At 44.4% G+C, this 15,676-nt stretch overlaps 1 protein-coding gene across 10 annotated transcripts in view; it reads left to right on the top strand.

The window, feature by feature from the left end:
- Window positions 1-15,676, top strand: part of SNTG2 (syntrophin gamma 2) — a 408,896-nt gene that overhangs the window by 324,052 nt on the left and 69,168 nt on the right. The window contains exon 15 of one of the 10 annotated variants that reach the window (XM_063594676.1): window positions 1,598-2,524. The exons of the other annotated variants lie outside the window; for them this stretch is intronic. Within the exon in view, the coding sequence (XP_063450746.1) occupies window positions 1,598-1,708 (111 nt within the window). The 3' untranslated portion in view covers window positions 1,709-2,524. Of the gene's footprint in view, window positions 1-1,597; window positions 2,525-15,676 lie in introns of those variants that run through there. 10 annotated transcript variants of the gene reach the window in all.

Here is a 15,676-nt window from a genome sequence, read left to right as displayed (position 1 = left end):
GTGTGTGTGCTTGTGTATTTGGTGTTTATGGTGTATGTGGTGTGTGGTGTGTTTGTGTGGTGTGTGTGTTTGTGTGGTGTGTGTGTGTATGTGGTGTGTGTGCGTGCTTGTATATTTGGTGTTTATGGTGTATGTGGTGTGTGGTGTGTGTTTGTGGTGTGTGTTTGTGTGGTGTGTGTATGTGGTGTGTGTGCGTGCTTGTGTATTTGGTGTTTATGGTGTATGTGGTGTGTGGTGTGTGTATATGTGGTGGTGTGGGTGTATGTGGTGTGTGGTGTGTGTATATGTGGTGGTGTGTGTGTATGTGGTGGTGTGTGTGTGCTTGTGTATTTGGTGTTTATGGTGTATGTGGTGTGTGGTGTGTATGTGTGGTGTGTGTGTGTGGTGGTGTGTGCTTGTGTATTTGGTGTTTATGGTGTATATGGTGTGTGGTGTGTGTTTATGTGGTGTGTTGTGTGGTGTGTGTGTGTGGTGGTGTGTGTGTGCTTGTGTATTTGGTGTTTATGGTGTATATGGTGTGTGGTGTGTGTTTATGTGGTGTGTTGTGTGGTGTGTGTGTTTGGTGTGGTGTGTGTGTATGTGGTGTGTGTGCGCGAGCGTGCATCCATTATCACAGTGTACATTGCAGGACATGTGTCCAGGACAGCAGAACACGTCCCCACAGTACCTGTTAACCTGGCACTTGCTTTGCTGCCAGCCATGGCTGTGATGAAGGTGAAGGTATGTTCCCTGTCACTCAAGCTTCTGCATTTAGTAAAAAGCAAATTGCACCTCAGGAGACAGCACTGGAAATGGTGATTTAGTTCACAGACCAGGGACCCTCGCCCTGCCTGAACATTTGTGGAAGCGGACTCTGGCCCCACCCAGCACAAGCACCCCACACATCTGTGGAGGGAGGCGGGCAGCATCAGCCACTGCACCCCCGTCCGTGTCTCCTCAAGCCCGGGAAGAGGTGGATGGGCTCACGGCCGAGCCTTGTGACCTTGCTACCACTTCTGGCATTGTTTCTATAGGAAAATCTCCTGACTCTGAAAATCTGGCTTGCATATAAATATCCAGCCTTATAGCCTGCCTGGAGCTGTCAGTTTTGCATTATCAAAACCGTAATAAATATTAAGATCATATGGATGTGTTTTAAACGTGTGCCCACCTTACTTATTGGCTTTGGTATGACTACAGTAATGTCCTTCCCGTGGCTCTTTTTCCAGACACCTGGAGTGAGCGTGGGATTCTCTTCTACAGCGAAGTGAATTGCACTCGTAGGGGAGTAGTTTACGTGTACCGCCGAGTTACTCCAAATATAAAAGCCCATTTTCATTCCATACTACTAGCACAATATAAATACTATATCTACCATTGTCTTGTGAGCCCTTAGATGAAGTTAATTTCTTCCTTTTGGAATTTATTTTGCATTTATTATTCATAAACTTACCTAAATTCTTTCAGCTGAAAACATCGTTGATCAAAGAAACGCTACTGCATGCTTTGGAAGTCAGAAATGCACCCAACACATTCAGAAGGCCCAGCTTCAGGCTGGGCTGAATGGCATCTGTGCTGGATGCTTTTTAATTATAATCCCCAAAATTCTGCCAAACAGGGGAATCCAGAGGCTGTATCTGCAAGGTCCCGCCAAGCATCACTCACAATAACGCCGCCTCCCCCGCACAGCGCGTCTCTCCGGGAACTGCCCCCGCCCCCACGTCAGTGAGCTGGGCGCTCTCCAAGGCCGTCTTCAGTCCCTGTCTCGTGGCTTTGACTGATACGATAAGTAGAGCGCCAGCATTTCCTGATGGTCCCAACACGTCGGCCTATGAAAGCCAGATGAGCTCCCTTTGCTCACACAGATGCCGTTTGCTACAGAGAACCTGCACATCTATTTTCTAAATTAAGATCAAAAATAGCCAAAAGGCACAAAATACAGATATCAAGACAGAAGTGGCCACGGAAGGTGAGTAGCTAAGCTCAGAGGATCCCAGTCTCTGGATTTTCAGTCTTCCATGCACCGCCCACACCTAGAAGGAAAATTCCTTCTCCAGGGCTTGCAGAGCCTGGCTGCAGCCATGGACAAAGCCGCCGTGGCCTGCTCCTTCCGGGAAAGGCAGGTGGTCTGTGGCCTCCTGCTCACTGCTGCCGCCCACACCCTAACTCCTCAGCCGCATCCCTGCACCAGGCTGGTGGTCACCCTCCGAACTCACCTCTCTCCAATCTTCTTGGCCTGACCCCTGCTGGGCCTGTGCACACCCAGGCCCCTGCCAATCTGGCTGCTTGGGACCGGGGTGCCCACCCCTTGGCCTCCCTTTGGCCAACATGGAGGCTTCTCAGCCCCGTGGCCCTTGTGCTCATCAGCACTGACAGTCCCTTGGCTGTAAGGTGTCTCTTGTCCACTGCCCAGTTACAAATTAGTCAGCGGAGCTGCTGTGCACCTGCAGGGCATCCAGAGCTGCCTGGACAGGGCCCACAGTCCCCTCCTTCCCAGACCTGCCAGGCTTGTCTGAGGACCGACTGTGTCCAGGACACCGTTCACCCTGTCTGCCTCTGGGGCTTTCTGTCCCACACCCTGCACCCCAGCCTGGATGCCCTCTCCTCACCACAGCCTGTGTGTGGCCCTGGCTTCTCTGTGTCTTCCACAGTTCTCTGTGGACCTCCCTCTTGCATGGGACGTCCTTGGGACCATCACACAGTAGGTATGCCTGGTCATTCGTATCCTGCTCCTGCAGAAGCTCAGCAACTGTGGAGGCGACTTTTCCTGAATTAAAGCAAGTCTTGGGCATGGATAACTGTCTGGGGAATAAACAGTTAAAGAGCCCGCTGTCTTCTTTACCTATCCAAATATAAAATAGAGCTGCTGAGAGAAACAGGGCTAGAACATTGGTGCTGCACTGTGGCTGGGAATTATGTTGGACAACTTTAAACTGAGTACCTCACGGTAGATATTTGAAAGTCCCCGCAGTGAGCCACCGACCTGCCGTTGTGAAGAATGATCCTGAGTGTTGCTCTTGGTGCCTGTGAGCTCCTGTGAATCTCCCCCGGAAAGATGCTGGAGTAGGGAGCGGGCTGCAGCTGGCAATTTATTTCTCCAAAAGCCATTATGGCTTAATTTAATTCGATTGGAACTAAGAGCGCTGGTGGTAATGTTTCTATTTCTGCTCCGTCATTCATTTCAGGGCTAATCTAATCCTTCAATTAACACCTCCATCCTGGGAAGAGCATGGCCAAATTAGCTTTTATTAATTGTTTACATTGTAACGTTCCCTCTCTCTCCAACTTTTAGCTGTTCGGATTCTGGCGGGTGCTGATAGGAAGGCGGCAGCCAGTTGAACCTGGAAATGTGTGAGAACCACAAGTCCAGCATTTTTCTGGGATGCGAGCTCGGTGATGGCAGGGAGATTCTGTCTTGTTTTTCTTTGGAACCCCAGAGTCTCCAACGTATCACAGTCAAGCACCCCTCGAAAAACTTACAAAACCACCTAAAAAGAGAATATATTTCTCACCATCTACTTCCCTTTGATGGAGACGCCAAACCAATTGTTTTTTTAGTTTGCATATGGGGCCCTAAAGGATGTCATGTTTTCTCTGAGTAAGGCAAGATTAAATTGGCCTTATCTTTTAAAATTTCACTTAAACATATGTTTATACAAAACAAGTAGAAAGTTAAAGCTGACGTCAACTAAATCACCAATTCTAAATACTGGAACCATATTATATTTCTAAAATAGATATTTGTGTTTGTAATTAAAATATTCTGTTTTGTTTATTAATGACAAACATTTATTGCACATAGGCTGTGTGTCAGGTTGTAGGAAACCATATACTTACTGTATTAGTCAGGGTTCTCTACAGGGACAGAATTAATAGGAGATATATCTATCTATATCATATTAGTTTTACAACTCTCTATATAAATATAAATATAACTATATAAATATGATATATATATGTATATATGGGAGTTTATTAAGTATTATTAACTCACACGATCACAAGACCCCACAGTAGGCCATCCCCAAGCTGAGGAGCAAGGAAGCCAGTCCGAGTCCCAAAGCTGAAGAGCATGAAGTCCCATGTTCAAGGGCAGGAAGCATCCAGCACAGGAGAAAGATGTAGGCTGGGAGGCTAGGCCAATCTGCCTGGTTTATATTTGCTGGCAGCTGATTAGATGGTGCTCACCCAGATTAAGGGTGGGTCTGCCTTTCCCAGGCCACTGACTCAAATGTTAATCTCCTTTGCCAACACCCTCATAGAAACATTCAGGATCAATATTTTGCATCCTTCAATCCAATCAAGTTGACACTCAGTATTAACCACCATAAGTCCACCCCTTGTCAACTTGAATCCATATACATCTCCTGAGATTATACATAATCTTCAAATAAAGCCAATCATGTCATAATTACACCTAACATAATACAACTATTCTTGGTAGGACTGGAAACGCACCAATCCCCAACCCAAATACTGTCACACAAAGTTTACTTAAATGCTGACATGAAGGCAATAAATCTAATGTCACATGATAAAGGAAAAAGAAATAAAATGAAGATATTTTCTTAGTACAAGTGTATACATGCACAAGTATGTTTTTAACAAAAGAAGGAGGAAATGCTCATGACAATTACAATCCCCATTTCTGCATCTGGTCACATGGTCATAGCTGGTATTAATGACTTCCTTCTAATACCCATTCTGTACTCCTTTTGCCTTCAGCAAGCACCTCAGCAGGTCGTGTTTTTTTTCCTGATGGAGAGACCCAAACCTTCATTCCTGAAGGGTCTGGACCATTTGTAGTCCTGCCTGGATTGGGCTGTTGTGGTTTCCCATTGACCTTAATCATAGGGCATGGTAATACCAAGAAATGCCTGAATGGAGCTCCTGCATTCCTTGCATACTCTTCCTTACCTCTGTTGTGGAGTAGTAGACTGATTTCATCTTGATACTCCAGGTCAATCGCCCCAGCCAACACTGTAACTCCTTTCTTAGCCTCTTGACTTAAAGTTAGGAGAAGCCCAAAGTGTCCAGGTGGCAATCTTAACTTCCAGTTTAATGGAATTGTCCTTGTGTTTCCTGGTGGCAGGCTTCCTCCTTCTGGAACTAAGACCTCTAGGACAGCAGAACATAATGTCGAGGGAACTGGAAACAGAAATTTTGCTAGGGGATCACTAGGGGTGATGGTAAGTGGTGCCACTTCCTCTTCCACCCCTTGATTCTTGGACCCGTGAATCCTGGCTATGGGAAAAACAGTACCATATATCAAATGCTGATTCAGAGCATACATGGTCTTCTGGAGAACTTTGCCCCTTCCCTGCAAAGTATTGTCACCTAGTTGGCATTGTGACTTCAAAAGGCCATTCCACCATTCTGTCAATCCAGCTGTTTCCAGCTGATGGGGAACATGGTAAGACCAGTGAATTCCATGAGCATGAGCCTACTGACACACTTTTTCAGCCATAAAGTGAGTGCCTTGGTCAGAGGCAATGCTGTGTGGAACACCATGACAGTGGATAAGGTATTCTGTGAGTCCACGGATGGTAGTCTTGGCAGAAGCATTGCATGCAGGATAGGCAAACCCATATTTAGAGTAAGTGTCCATTCCAGTGAGGACAAACCTCTGCCCTTTCCATGATGGAAGAGGTCCAATATAATCAACCTGCCACCAGGGAGCTGGCAGATCACCCCGAGGAATGGTGCCATATTGAGGGCTCAGTGTTGGTCTCTGCTGTGAGCAGATTGCACAGACACACCCAGGATCAACACTTTGCATCCTTCAATCCAATCGAATTGACACTCAGTATTAACCATCACACTTGCTCTGAAGAACATTTGTCAACAGGTTACCTGAGTGTCACTGTGGCTGTCATGACTTGCTCACTGAAGGAGGCAGACATGCTCCTGTGCACTTCCTCGGCAGGCTCTTCACTCTTTCAGAATGAGGGGGCTGGTGAGACCAGGTGTGTTCTCCAGGTGGACACACAGCTCAGAGACGAAGCTTGCAGAAGGGCAGGCATGTTTGGAAGGAACTCTGGGTTGGGGAGGAGAATATCTTTGCTCACTCTGTGCTTTTCCCGCCGAGGAGTCACAGCTGAGTCACCTGCCCCTCGTTCTTCATTCCTTCCTTCTGTCTAAACAATGAGTGATTGTTATCCACATTTAAGGAATGTTGGAAAGACTTAAAAATTGTGAAAACTTTTGAACAATTTAATTTCTTTAGAGAAAAGCTGATAATTGGAAATAGAAATAGTCCAACAGGAGGCACCAGGGCCTCTGCGGATGCAGCGGATGTTCCTTTGTCTGAGCCAACCTCGAGTGAAGTTGGAGGCTGGGTGAGTCTGGCAGCCTTTCCTTCTCACCTCACCTCTGTGCTGCTCTGACTGGTTTCTAAACGTGTTCACCACGTGTCTTGTTCATGGGGAAGCTGAACTGTGAACATGCCCCTTTATTCGAGAAATGAGCCCCAGCCCACACATTGCTTGGTGCTGCATCTGGTTGAGCAGGGATGGAGAATAGCGGCAGGGGGGCCCGGAGTGCTCAGTGCAGGTAGCAGAGTGACGGCGGAATGTGCTCCTGATGGTGATGCTGAACGAGGAAACCCTGAATAGCATGCGCCAGACAGCGAGCACTCATCATTCTCATTGGAGGGCCGGGGCCACAGGAACAACTTCACGCGCTGACAGCGTGACCTGTTGTTTTCACCCTCTGGCCACCGCTGAAGAGTCTGCCGTCATGAAAAGGGCCCAAGCAGCATTTCCACTTGAAAATAAGATGCGTCCTTTTCCATCCATGGTTTTGTGGTTGCATTAATGGAAGGAGAAGCCTTCCCAGCTGTTGACTTCAAGACCCGAGAATGACCACCTCACTCACGCATTCCACACAGCATCGTGATGGACAGCCTGGACCCGGGGTGGAGCACCTGGGGCGGAGCACCTGGGGCGAGCCCAGCTTCCATCCTGACCACCTGGAACCTCGGGCAAGTTTTTAAGAAGTCCTTTGCCTCAGTTTTCTTCTCTAGAAAATAGGATAATAGAATTAATCCCCTAGAGTTGTTTTGATATTTATGAGTGATTGGTATTTATACAGCTTAAGATGGTGCCTGGCACATGGTAAATGCCATCCAACTTGGCTATTTTTACTCAGCAAGTGTTTTTTGGGCGGCACTTATGTTCTAGGCCTTGGAGAACCTACAGTGAACAAAACAGACAACTCTCTGTGCACAGATCTGACATCAGGCCTTGGAGAACCTACAGTGAACAAAACAGACAACTCTGTGCACAGATCTGACATCAGGCCTTGGAGAACCTACAGTGAACAAAACAGACAACTCTCTGTGCACAGATCTGACATCAGGCCTTGGAGAACCTACAGTGAACAAAACAGACAACTCTCTGTGCACAGATCTGACATCGTATCTAGACCACTCAGAGCAATGTGTTTCTGGTTGTCTCATTTCTGCTACTTTTCATCAGGCACAAGGTCTGAGATCCAGCAAACACCATGTAAATCTCTGAAGGTCTGAAGAAGAAATTTGTATCGCCAAAAACATAAATTTAACTAAGTTAATGGTGCTCAGCTATCCTCCAAGATGGTCCACTTCCCAAGCTCACCAACAAGCTACAAACACACCACACCCACGCATTCACACACAGAGGCATATACATGGACATGTGCACACATGACACACACATGCATTCACGTGCACACAGGCCCATGCATGCAGGTGTGCACATACACATGAACACACATACATAAGCATACATACACATGGGCACAGCACACACATGAAAATACATACATACATTTTTGTGCACCCTCACAGTTATGCATATGCACTTATATGTATGCCCACACACATGCAGACCCAGGAAAATGTGTGTAAACATGACACACCTCACACACATGTACACATGCACACTCGTGCACATTCATGCAGGCATGTATTCACACATGCTCATGCCACACCCACTTTTGTGTACACACTTACACCTATGCACACACATGCAGCCTTTCCCCTGCCTACTCTTCCATCTCCCCCAGCCCCTGCATTTGCAGGTCATCCCCAGCCACACAAATCTGACTTCAGACTTCTGGTCTACTCTTACGCCTGATTCCTTTCAGCCTTGGCCTTTGAGGTTGTTGATTACTGCTCCTTCATTAGCCTCTTTTCCGCGATCATCTTGATCATTTTCTGACTTTCTCACAGCTGTCCTCTGCTCTCTGCCATCATCTCTGCTTGGCTTGAAACTCAAGTGTTGGCATCACCTCTAGCATCTTTACTTCCTGCCACTAGCATTATCGTCAGAGATCCTAATCAATATCACACCCTTAGATATTCCAAATTAGCAATGATGCCAATCTTAACTTGTCTGCAGCTCATTCTGGAACCTCAGACCCACATCCCCAGGTGATTGGGGTCCTGTTCTCACCTTCAAAATGTCTCCTTCTGCCACCGCCCTTCCCTCATCTTTCCTGGGGCACTGGGTGCTGTGTGCACTCAGCAGGAGCCTGCTCAGTCTACTCACTGCCCGCATGTGTCTCTTCCACAATTTCTCTGACTGCCCCTTCCCCCGTCTCACTCCTGCCACCTGCTCTGTGTCTATCACTTGGCAGATCGTACCCTGGAAGCCTATGGCACACTTTATGCACTGTAGGCAGCACTTAGCAAACACTGACATCCGTGTTTGCTTTGCATGAACTCGTGCCTATTTGCACAGAAAATAGGCACGGGCCATACTCAAACCTGTAGCCATGTTTGGAGTAGGACCCTTATTTTAAAAATGTGGTGAAATATACATCACATAAAACGTAACACTTTAAAGTATACAGTGCACAGTCATTGAGGACATTCACAGTGGTGTTCAGCTGTCACCACCATCACCAGAACCCTGTCATCTTGCAAAGCCGAAGCTCCATTGCCACTAAACACCAGCTCCCTGTGCTCCAACCCCAGCCCATGGTAGCCACTATTCCACTTCCCGTCTCTATGAATCTGAGGACTACAGATGTTTCGTATGAGCAGACTCGTGCAGTGTCAGTCTGTTTGTGCCTGACTTATTTAACTTAGCATAATGTTTTCAAGGTCATCCCTGTTGTAGCATGTCAGAATTTCCTTCCTTTCTAAAGGTGAGTAATATTCCATTGTATGGATATAACATTTTGTTTATCCGTTCATCCATTGATGGACACTTGAGTTGTCTCTACCTTTGGGCTGTTGGGAATAATGTTGCTACAAAAATGGTGTATTAGTCCGTTCTCACATTGCTATAAAGAACTACCTGAGGCTAGGTTATTTATGAAGAAAAGTGGTTTAATTGACTCATAGTTCCACAGGCTGTACAGGAGGCATGGTTGGGGAGACCTCAGGAAACTTACAATCATGGCAGAAGGCAAAAGGGAAGAAAGCTGTCTTCACATGGTCGAGAGGGACAGAGAGGGAGCGTGAAGGGAAAGTTTTACATCGTTTCTTTTTTTGAGATGGACTTTCACTCTGTCACCCAGTCTGGAGTACAGTGGCATGATCTTGGCTTACTGTAACCTCCGCCTCCCAGGTTCCAGCAATTCTTCTACCTCAGCCTCCTGAGTAGCTGGGATTATAGACATGCACCACCACACCCAGCTAATTTATGTATTTTTAGTAGAGACAGGGTTTTGCCATGTTGTCCAGACCGGTCTTGAGCTCCTGACCTCAAGCAATCCACCCACCTTGGCCTCCCAAAGTGCTGGGATTACAGGTGTGAGCCACCGCGCCCAGCTGAGAAGTACTGCACACCTTTAAACAACCAGATCTCATGAGAACTCTATCACAAGACAGCACTAGGAGGATGGTGCTAAACCATTAGAAACCACCCCCATGATCCAGTCACCCACCAGGCCCTAACTCCAACACTGGGAAATGCAATACATGAGATTCTGGTGTGGACACAGAGCCAAACCATATCAATGGGTGTACAAATCATCTTGTAATGTCTCTGCTTTCAGTTATTTTGGGTGTATACACAAAAGTGGGATTGTTGGATCATGTGGCAGTTCAATTTTTAAATTATAAGGAGTTACTGTACTGTTTTCCATAACATTACAAAATTTTACATTCCTAGCAATAGTACACAAGGGTTCTAATTTCTTCATAGCCTCATCATCACTTGTTATTTTCTGTTGTATTTGCTTATTTGTATTTTATAGTAGCCATCCTAGCAGGTGTGAGGTGGCATCTCACTGAGGTTTGATTTTTGTTTCTCTAATCACTGGTGATGTTGGCATCTTTCCACGTGCTGATGGGTCATTGATATATCTTCTTGGAGTAATGTCTATTCAGGTCTTTTGCCCGCCTTTTAATTGGGTTGTTTGCTTTTCTTCTGGTTCAGTTGTAGGAGTTCTTATGTATTCTAGACATCAACCCCTTAATAGATATATGATTTACAAACTTTCACATTCTCTGGGTTGGATTTCCACTCTTTGGTGGTGTCCTCTGATACACAAAAGTTTTAATTTTGGTATTATTCTGTTTGTCTATTTTTTTGGTTGCCTGTGTTTTTGGTGTCATATCCAAGAAATCATTGCCAAGTGCAGTGTCATGCAGTATTCCCCCTATTTTTAATCATAAGAATTTTACAATTTTAGCTGTAACATTTAGAGTTTTGATCTATTTTGATTTAATTTTGGGATATGATGTAAGATAAGGGTTCCACTTCATTTTTGCAAATGGATATCCAGTTTTCCCAGCACCATTTATTGAAAAGACTGGCCTTTCTCCATTGAATGGCCTTGACAACTTTGTTAGGAATTATCTGAGCACCTATGTGAGGGTTTCTTTCATCGCTCTCTGTTCTGTTCCATTGATCTACGTCTTTCTTTATGCCAGTGCAACATTGTTTTGATTAATGTAGCTTTGCAGTAAGTTTTGAAATCAGGGATTGTGAAATCTCCAACTTGTTTTTAAGATAGTTTTGGCTATTCAAGGTCCTTGACATTCCATAGGAATTTTAAGATGGATTTTTCTATTTCCGGAAAAAGGTCTTTGGGATTTTTATAATGACTGCATTGAATTTGCGGATAGCTTTGAGTAGTATGGACATCCGAACAACATTAAGTCTTACAATCCATGAGCACAAGATGTCTTTTCTTCAATGGTGTGTTCTTTAATTTTTGTCATCAGTGTTTTGTAGTTTTCAATGTACAAGTCTTTTTTCTTCCTTGGCTTAGTTAATCCCATATATTTTATTCTTTTTGATGCTATTGTAAATGAGATTGTTTTCTCAATATCCTTTTCAGGTTGTTCGTTGTTAGCGTATAGAAATAAAACTGATTTTTGAGTGTTAATTTTGTATCCTGCAACTTTTTTGTGCAGGATTTGCTCAATTCATGTATTAATTCTAACAGATTTTTTTTTTGTTCTATCTTTAGGGTTTTCTATATGTAAGAAAGTGTTGCTTGTGAACAATGATAATTTTGTTTTTTCTTTCCTATTTGGTTGACTTGTTTGTTTTTCTTCACAGTTGCTGTAGCTTGGATGTCTAGTATTGTGTGGAATAGAATTGGCAGCAGTAGGCATCCTTGCCTTGTTCCTGATCTTAAAGGAAAATCTTACGGTCTTTCACTATTGAGTATGATGTTAATGTGGGCTTTTATATAAGGCCTTTATGATGTTGAGATATTTCACCCACTTTCTAGTTTGTTGGGTGTTTTATATCATAAAAGGGTGTTGAATTTTGCCAGTTACTTTTTTGCATCTATTAAGATGATACAGATTTTTCTTTTTCCTTGCTTTTGTTTGCATGGTGTGTTACATTGATAGATTTTTCTATGTCAAACCATCCTTTCATTCCAGGGATAAATCTTACTTGTTACATTGTACAATGCTTTTAATGTGCTGTTGAATTTTGTTTACTAGTATTTTGTTGAGATTTTTGCATCAATCTTCATAGGGGATATTGGTCTGCAGTTTTCTTTTCCTGTAGAATCCTTGTCTGGGTTTGGTATCAAGGTAACACTGACCTCATAGAATGACTGGGAAAGTATATCCTCCTCTTCAGGTTTTCAGAAGTGTTTGAGAAGGATTGGTGTTAATTCTTCTTTAAATGTTTGGTAGAATTCACCAGCGAAACCATCTGGCCCTTGGCTTTTCTTTGCTTTAAGGTTTTTGATTATAGGTTCAGTCCCATTGCAAGCTACAGTTTGTTCACATTTTCTATTTCTTCTTGATTTAGTTTTGATAAATTGTGTGTGTCACACGAAGTTTTTCATTGAATCCAAGTTATTCAATTTATTAGTGTAAAACTGTTTGTAGTACTCTCTTACTTTTCTTTTTTTTTTACTTTTGTTAAGTCAGTAGAAATGTCCCCTCTCTGATTTCTGATTTTAGCTATTTGAATCTTCTCTATGTTTTATCTGGTCAATACAGATAAAGCATTGCCATTTTAAAAAATATTTTTGAAGAATCAAGTTTTGCATCCATTGATTTTCTATATTGTTTTTCTATTTTGTCTTTTTAAAAATTTCTGCTTTAATCTTTATTATTTCCTTCTTTCTTCTAGATTTGCGTTTAGTGTGTTTTTCTTTTTTCTAGTTTCTTAAGGTTTAAAGTTAAGATGCCAATTTGAGATCTTTCTTTTTTTAATATAAGCATTTTTAGCTATAAGTTTCCCTTTTGGCCCTAGTTTTACTGTGTTCTGTGAATTCTGGTGTGTTGTGTTTTTTATTTAAGTTATTTTCTAGCTTCCCTTGTGATTTCTTCCTTGACCCATTGGTTGTGTAAGAATGGGTTGTTTAAGTTGCACATATTTGTTGATTTTCATTTTCCTTCTGCTGTTGATTTCTAGTTACATTCCAATAAGTTCAAAAAAAAGATAATTGATAGAATTTTAATCTTTTAACATTTATTAAGGCTTGTTTTGCGGCCGAGCATGTGGAGCGAACCTTGTAAAGTATGATATCTACAGGGGAGAAGTGACCCTCTGGCAGGCTTCCTTTTGTGCACTCACTAGGAGTTAAAAGGACCAGCTTGGAAGACTGCTTTGATGCTGTAATAGTGCCATTTGGTTGATCCCAGACTGGAACCCAGAACAGTCCTCTAAGCCTGTGGACTAAGAACATTCAAGATGTTCCTGAACAGCCCAATGCTGGGGTCCAAGTCAGATGGTGCCACATGTGTTCAGGCTGGTCACCACCATAGCCTCTTAGCTGACCACTCTCTTCCCCAACTCTCTTTTATCTCCACCACTCTGCATACCCCTGCAATCTCACCCTCTCCAGATCGGCTTTCCCTGAAGTCCTCAGTGGCTCCTATCTTTTTGGAGGAGATGGAATGGTATGCTGAACAACTCCCATGCATGGGGACATTGGGGACAGACCCCATCCTTCAGGTCCCATTGGGGACAGACCCCAACCCTCAGATCCCATTAGGGACAGACCCTAACCCTCAGATCCCATTAGGGACAGACCCCAATCCTCAGGTCCTGGCCATGCCCCTCCCATGCCCAAGGAATGCAGCTTTGAGAATTTCATCTAATCTCTCTAAACATGGTACATTTTATGTGCTCAAATGCTTGAGAAATGAATGAATTTATAAGAGAAACTTAGATTCTTTATCTGAAAAACAGAGATTTAGCTTTCTTAGGAGAAAGTATATGAGTTTCTAGAATGATTACCTTAGAGGGACAGATGATCCAATTTATATTTAGAAAGTAGAAACTGGTTAAGATTAAAGAAATCTCCAATCAGAAATGCAGAAAGGAACTCACTCTCTGCTACTTCTTCATGTAAAGGGGTTCATCATCCGTCTTGTAAGCAGGACAGTGGTCTCCCAAACCACATGGACACAAGCACTTTCTATCAATGGTAAACGGTCATTTCAGGAATCAGATATTAACATATGATGAGAAATTCCAGTAGAGATTATTGAACAAAACATCTTAGCATCTTAAGAAACACAAACCTAAGTCCTCAGGTATATGAGGGAAGTGAGTGTCATCGTTTGCTTTATAAATTACACAGTGTCTGGAGGAAGAAATCAAGCCTGCAGAATCATAAAACCACTCGCTAACATAACACTCTACAGTTTACAGCCCAGGCACCCAGAGGCGAGGAAGTAGACAGTGTGGCTCGTCTTCTGACCTAGCTGCATCTGGGATGAGGCGTTTGACGCAGGCTGTCTCGTTCACTCCCGCTGCGCTGAGTGTGGAGGATCCAGCTCTGCCCTGTGCACATGGAGTGCTGGGGAGATGATGATGCTGGGGAATGACTGAGCAGGGAGGCCCAGCGGGCAGTGTCAGAGTCTCTCTCTCATGCTGGTGTGGTGCCGCAGGAACTCTCGTGTGGCCATGAGCTCTGTGGCAACTCTGAGTTTCAGTGTTTTGAACTCTCAGATGCAGAGACTGAAGCAGCCACATGCCGGGCGGATGTAGTGTCTCATGCCTCAGTGTGAGGAACCTGCATGGAGACAGGCTTGAGGATCCGCCCCCTGTCTTCTCCCCGTTCACTCTGATGGAACTCTCTTCCCAGAATAATTTTTTCCAACAGGTGCCGAAACTTGTATAGGGAGAGTACCTTTTTTAATACAAAGTATCCGCTTCAGTAAGTTACCCATTTTAGTAACTTCAGTGTTTCTTAGTTTTAACCCTATTCCCAGAGGCATCTATTATAATAATACAGAGAAAGTGTAGCCCAGAAATGTAATGATTGAGGAAATTCCGAGTGACATAGGAATGACAGTCATGGAGGACTGAGTCTCCCATGTTTGGGTGGGAGGGGCAGGCAGGTGTCACCATCAATGGCTTCCGCTGTAGAAGGCTGAGTCTCCCGTGTTGGGGTAGGAGGGTCAGGCAGGTGTCTCCATCGATGGTTTCCACTGTAGAAGGCTGAGTCTCCTATGTTGGGGTAGGAGGAGCAGGCAGATGTCACCATCGATGGCTTTCACTGTAGAAGGCTGAGTCTCCTGTGTTGGGGTGGGAGGGTCAGGCAGACGTCACCATCGGTTGCTTCCACTTGGTAAGCCTCTGCCTCACACCATGGCCATTTCTGTGCTAATGCTGATCTACTCATCCTGGAATTGGTTAGAATAATGACGGCAAGCACAGCTGCTGACCAATTGGGTGTTTATTGCATACTAGGCACTGTTAAATAACGGTATATTTATTAATCATTTGATTTTTATAAAACTTATACATATTTTGACTGTTATTCCCATTTTTCAGATGACAAAGTGAGGGGCAGAGGGTTGCAGAATGTTCCCAAGGTGCCCCTGCCCCAGCAGCAGCCTCTGTGCTGGTGAGCATGCCGCTACCTGCCCCTCAGGCATACATTTCACAATTAGAGAAGCCTCTTCTACCCGTGTATTAGTAAAACTGAAAAATACAGGGTCTTATCAGTCCCCCACAGAGATAGAGGTTGACCTAGGCTCCTGGCCCACACTGGCTGGGCCTTTCCTGGTCACTCAGGGACCTCAAGGCATCTCCGTGTTCATGAATCAGTCACTGTTTGCATTTTCCTGCTTTCCTCCCTGGAATGACAGTCCCTGAGCAGCTCTGCCTTTGTGTAGGAACCTGCTTCCGGGTCAGCACAGGGCAGACTCCCCAGCACGCTCTTTAGGAACAGACCACCTTTGCTGAGAAAATCACCATCTTTGAAGAGTTCTGATATTAACGACAGTCTTGCTTTAGAAGAAGTTGCTGGGCTGACAATAAATTGTATTTGT

This window comes from Pan paniscus, chromosome 12, assembly GCF_029289425.2.
Source record: "Pan paniscus chromosome 12, NHGRI_mPanPan1-v2.0_pri, whole genome shotgun sequence".
NCBI lineage: Eukaryota > Metazoa > Chordata > Mammalia > Primates > Hominidae > Pan > Pan paniscus.
Note: the sequence above shows the minus strand (reverse complement) of the source record. Positions and strands in the feature narration are given on the sequence as shown.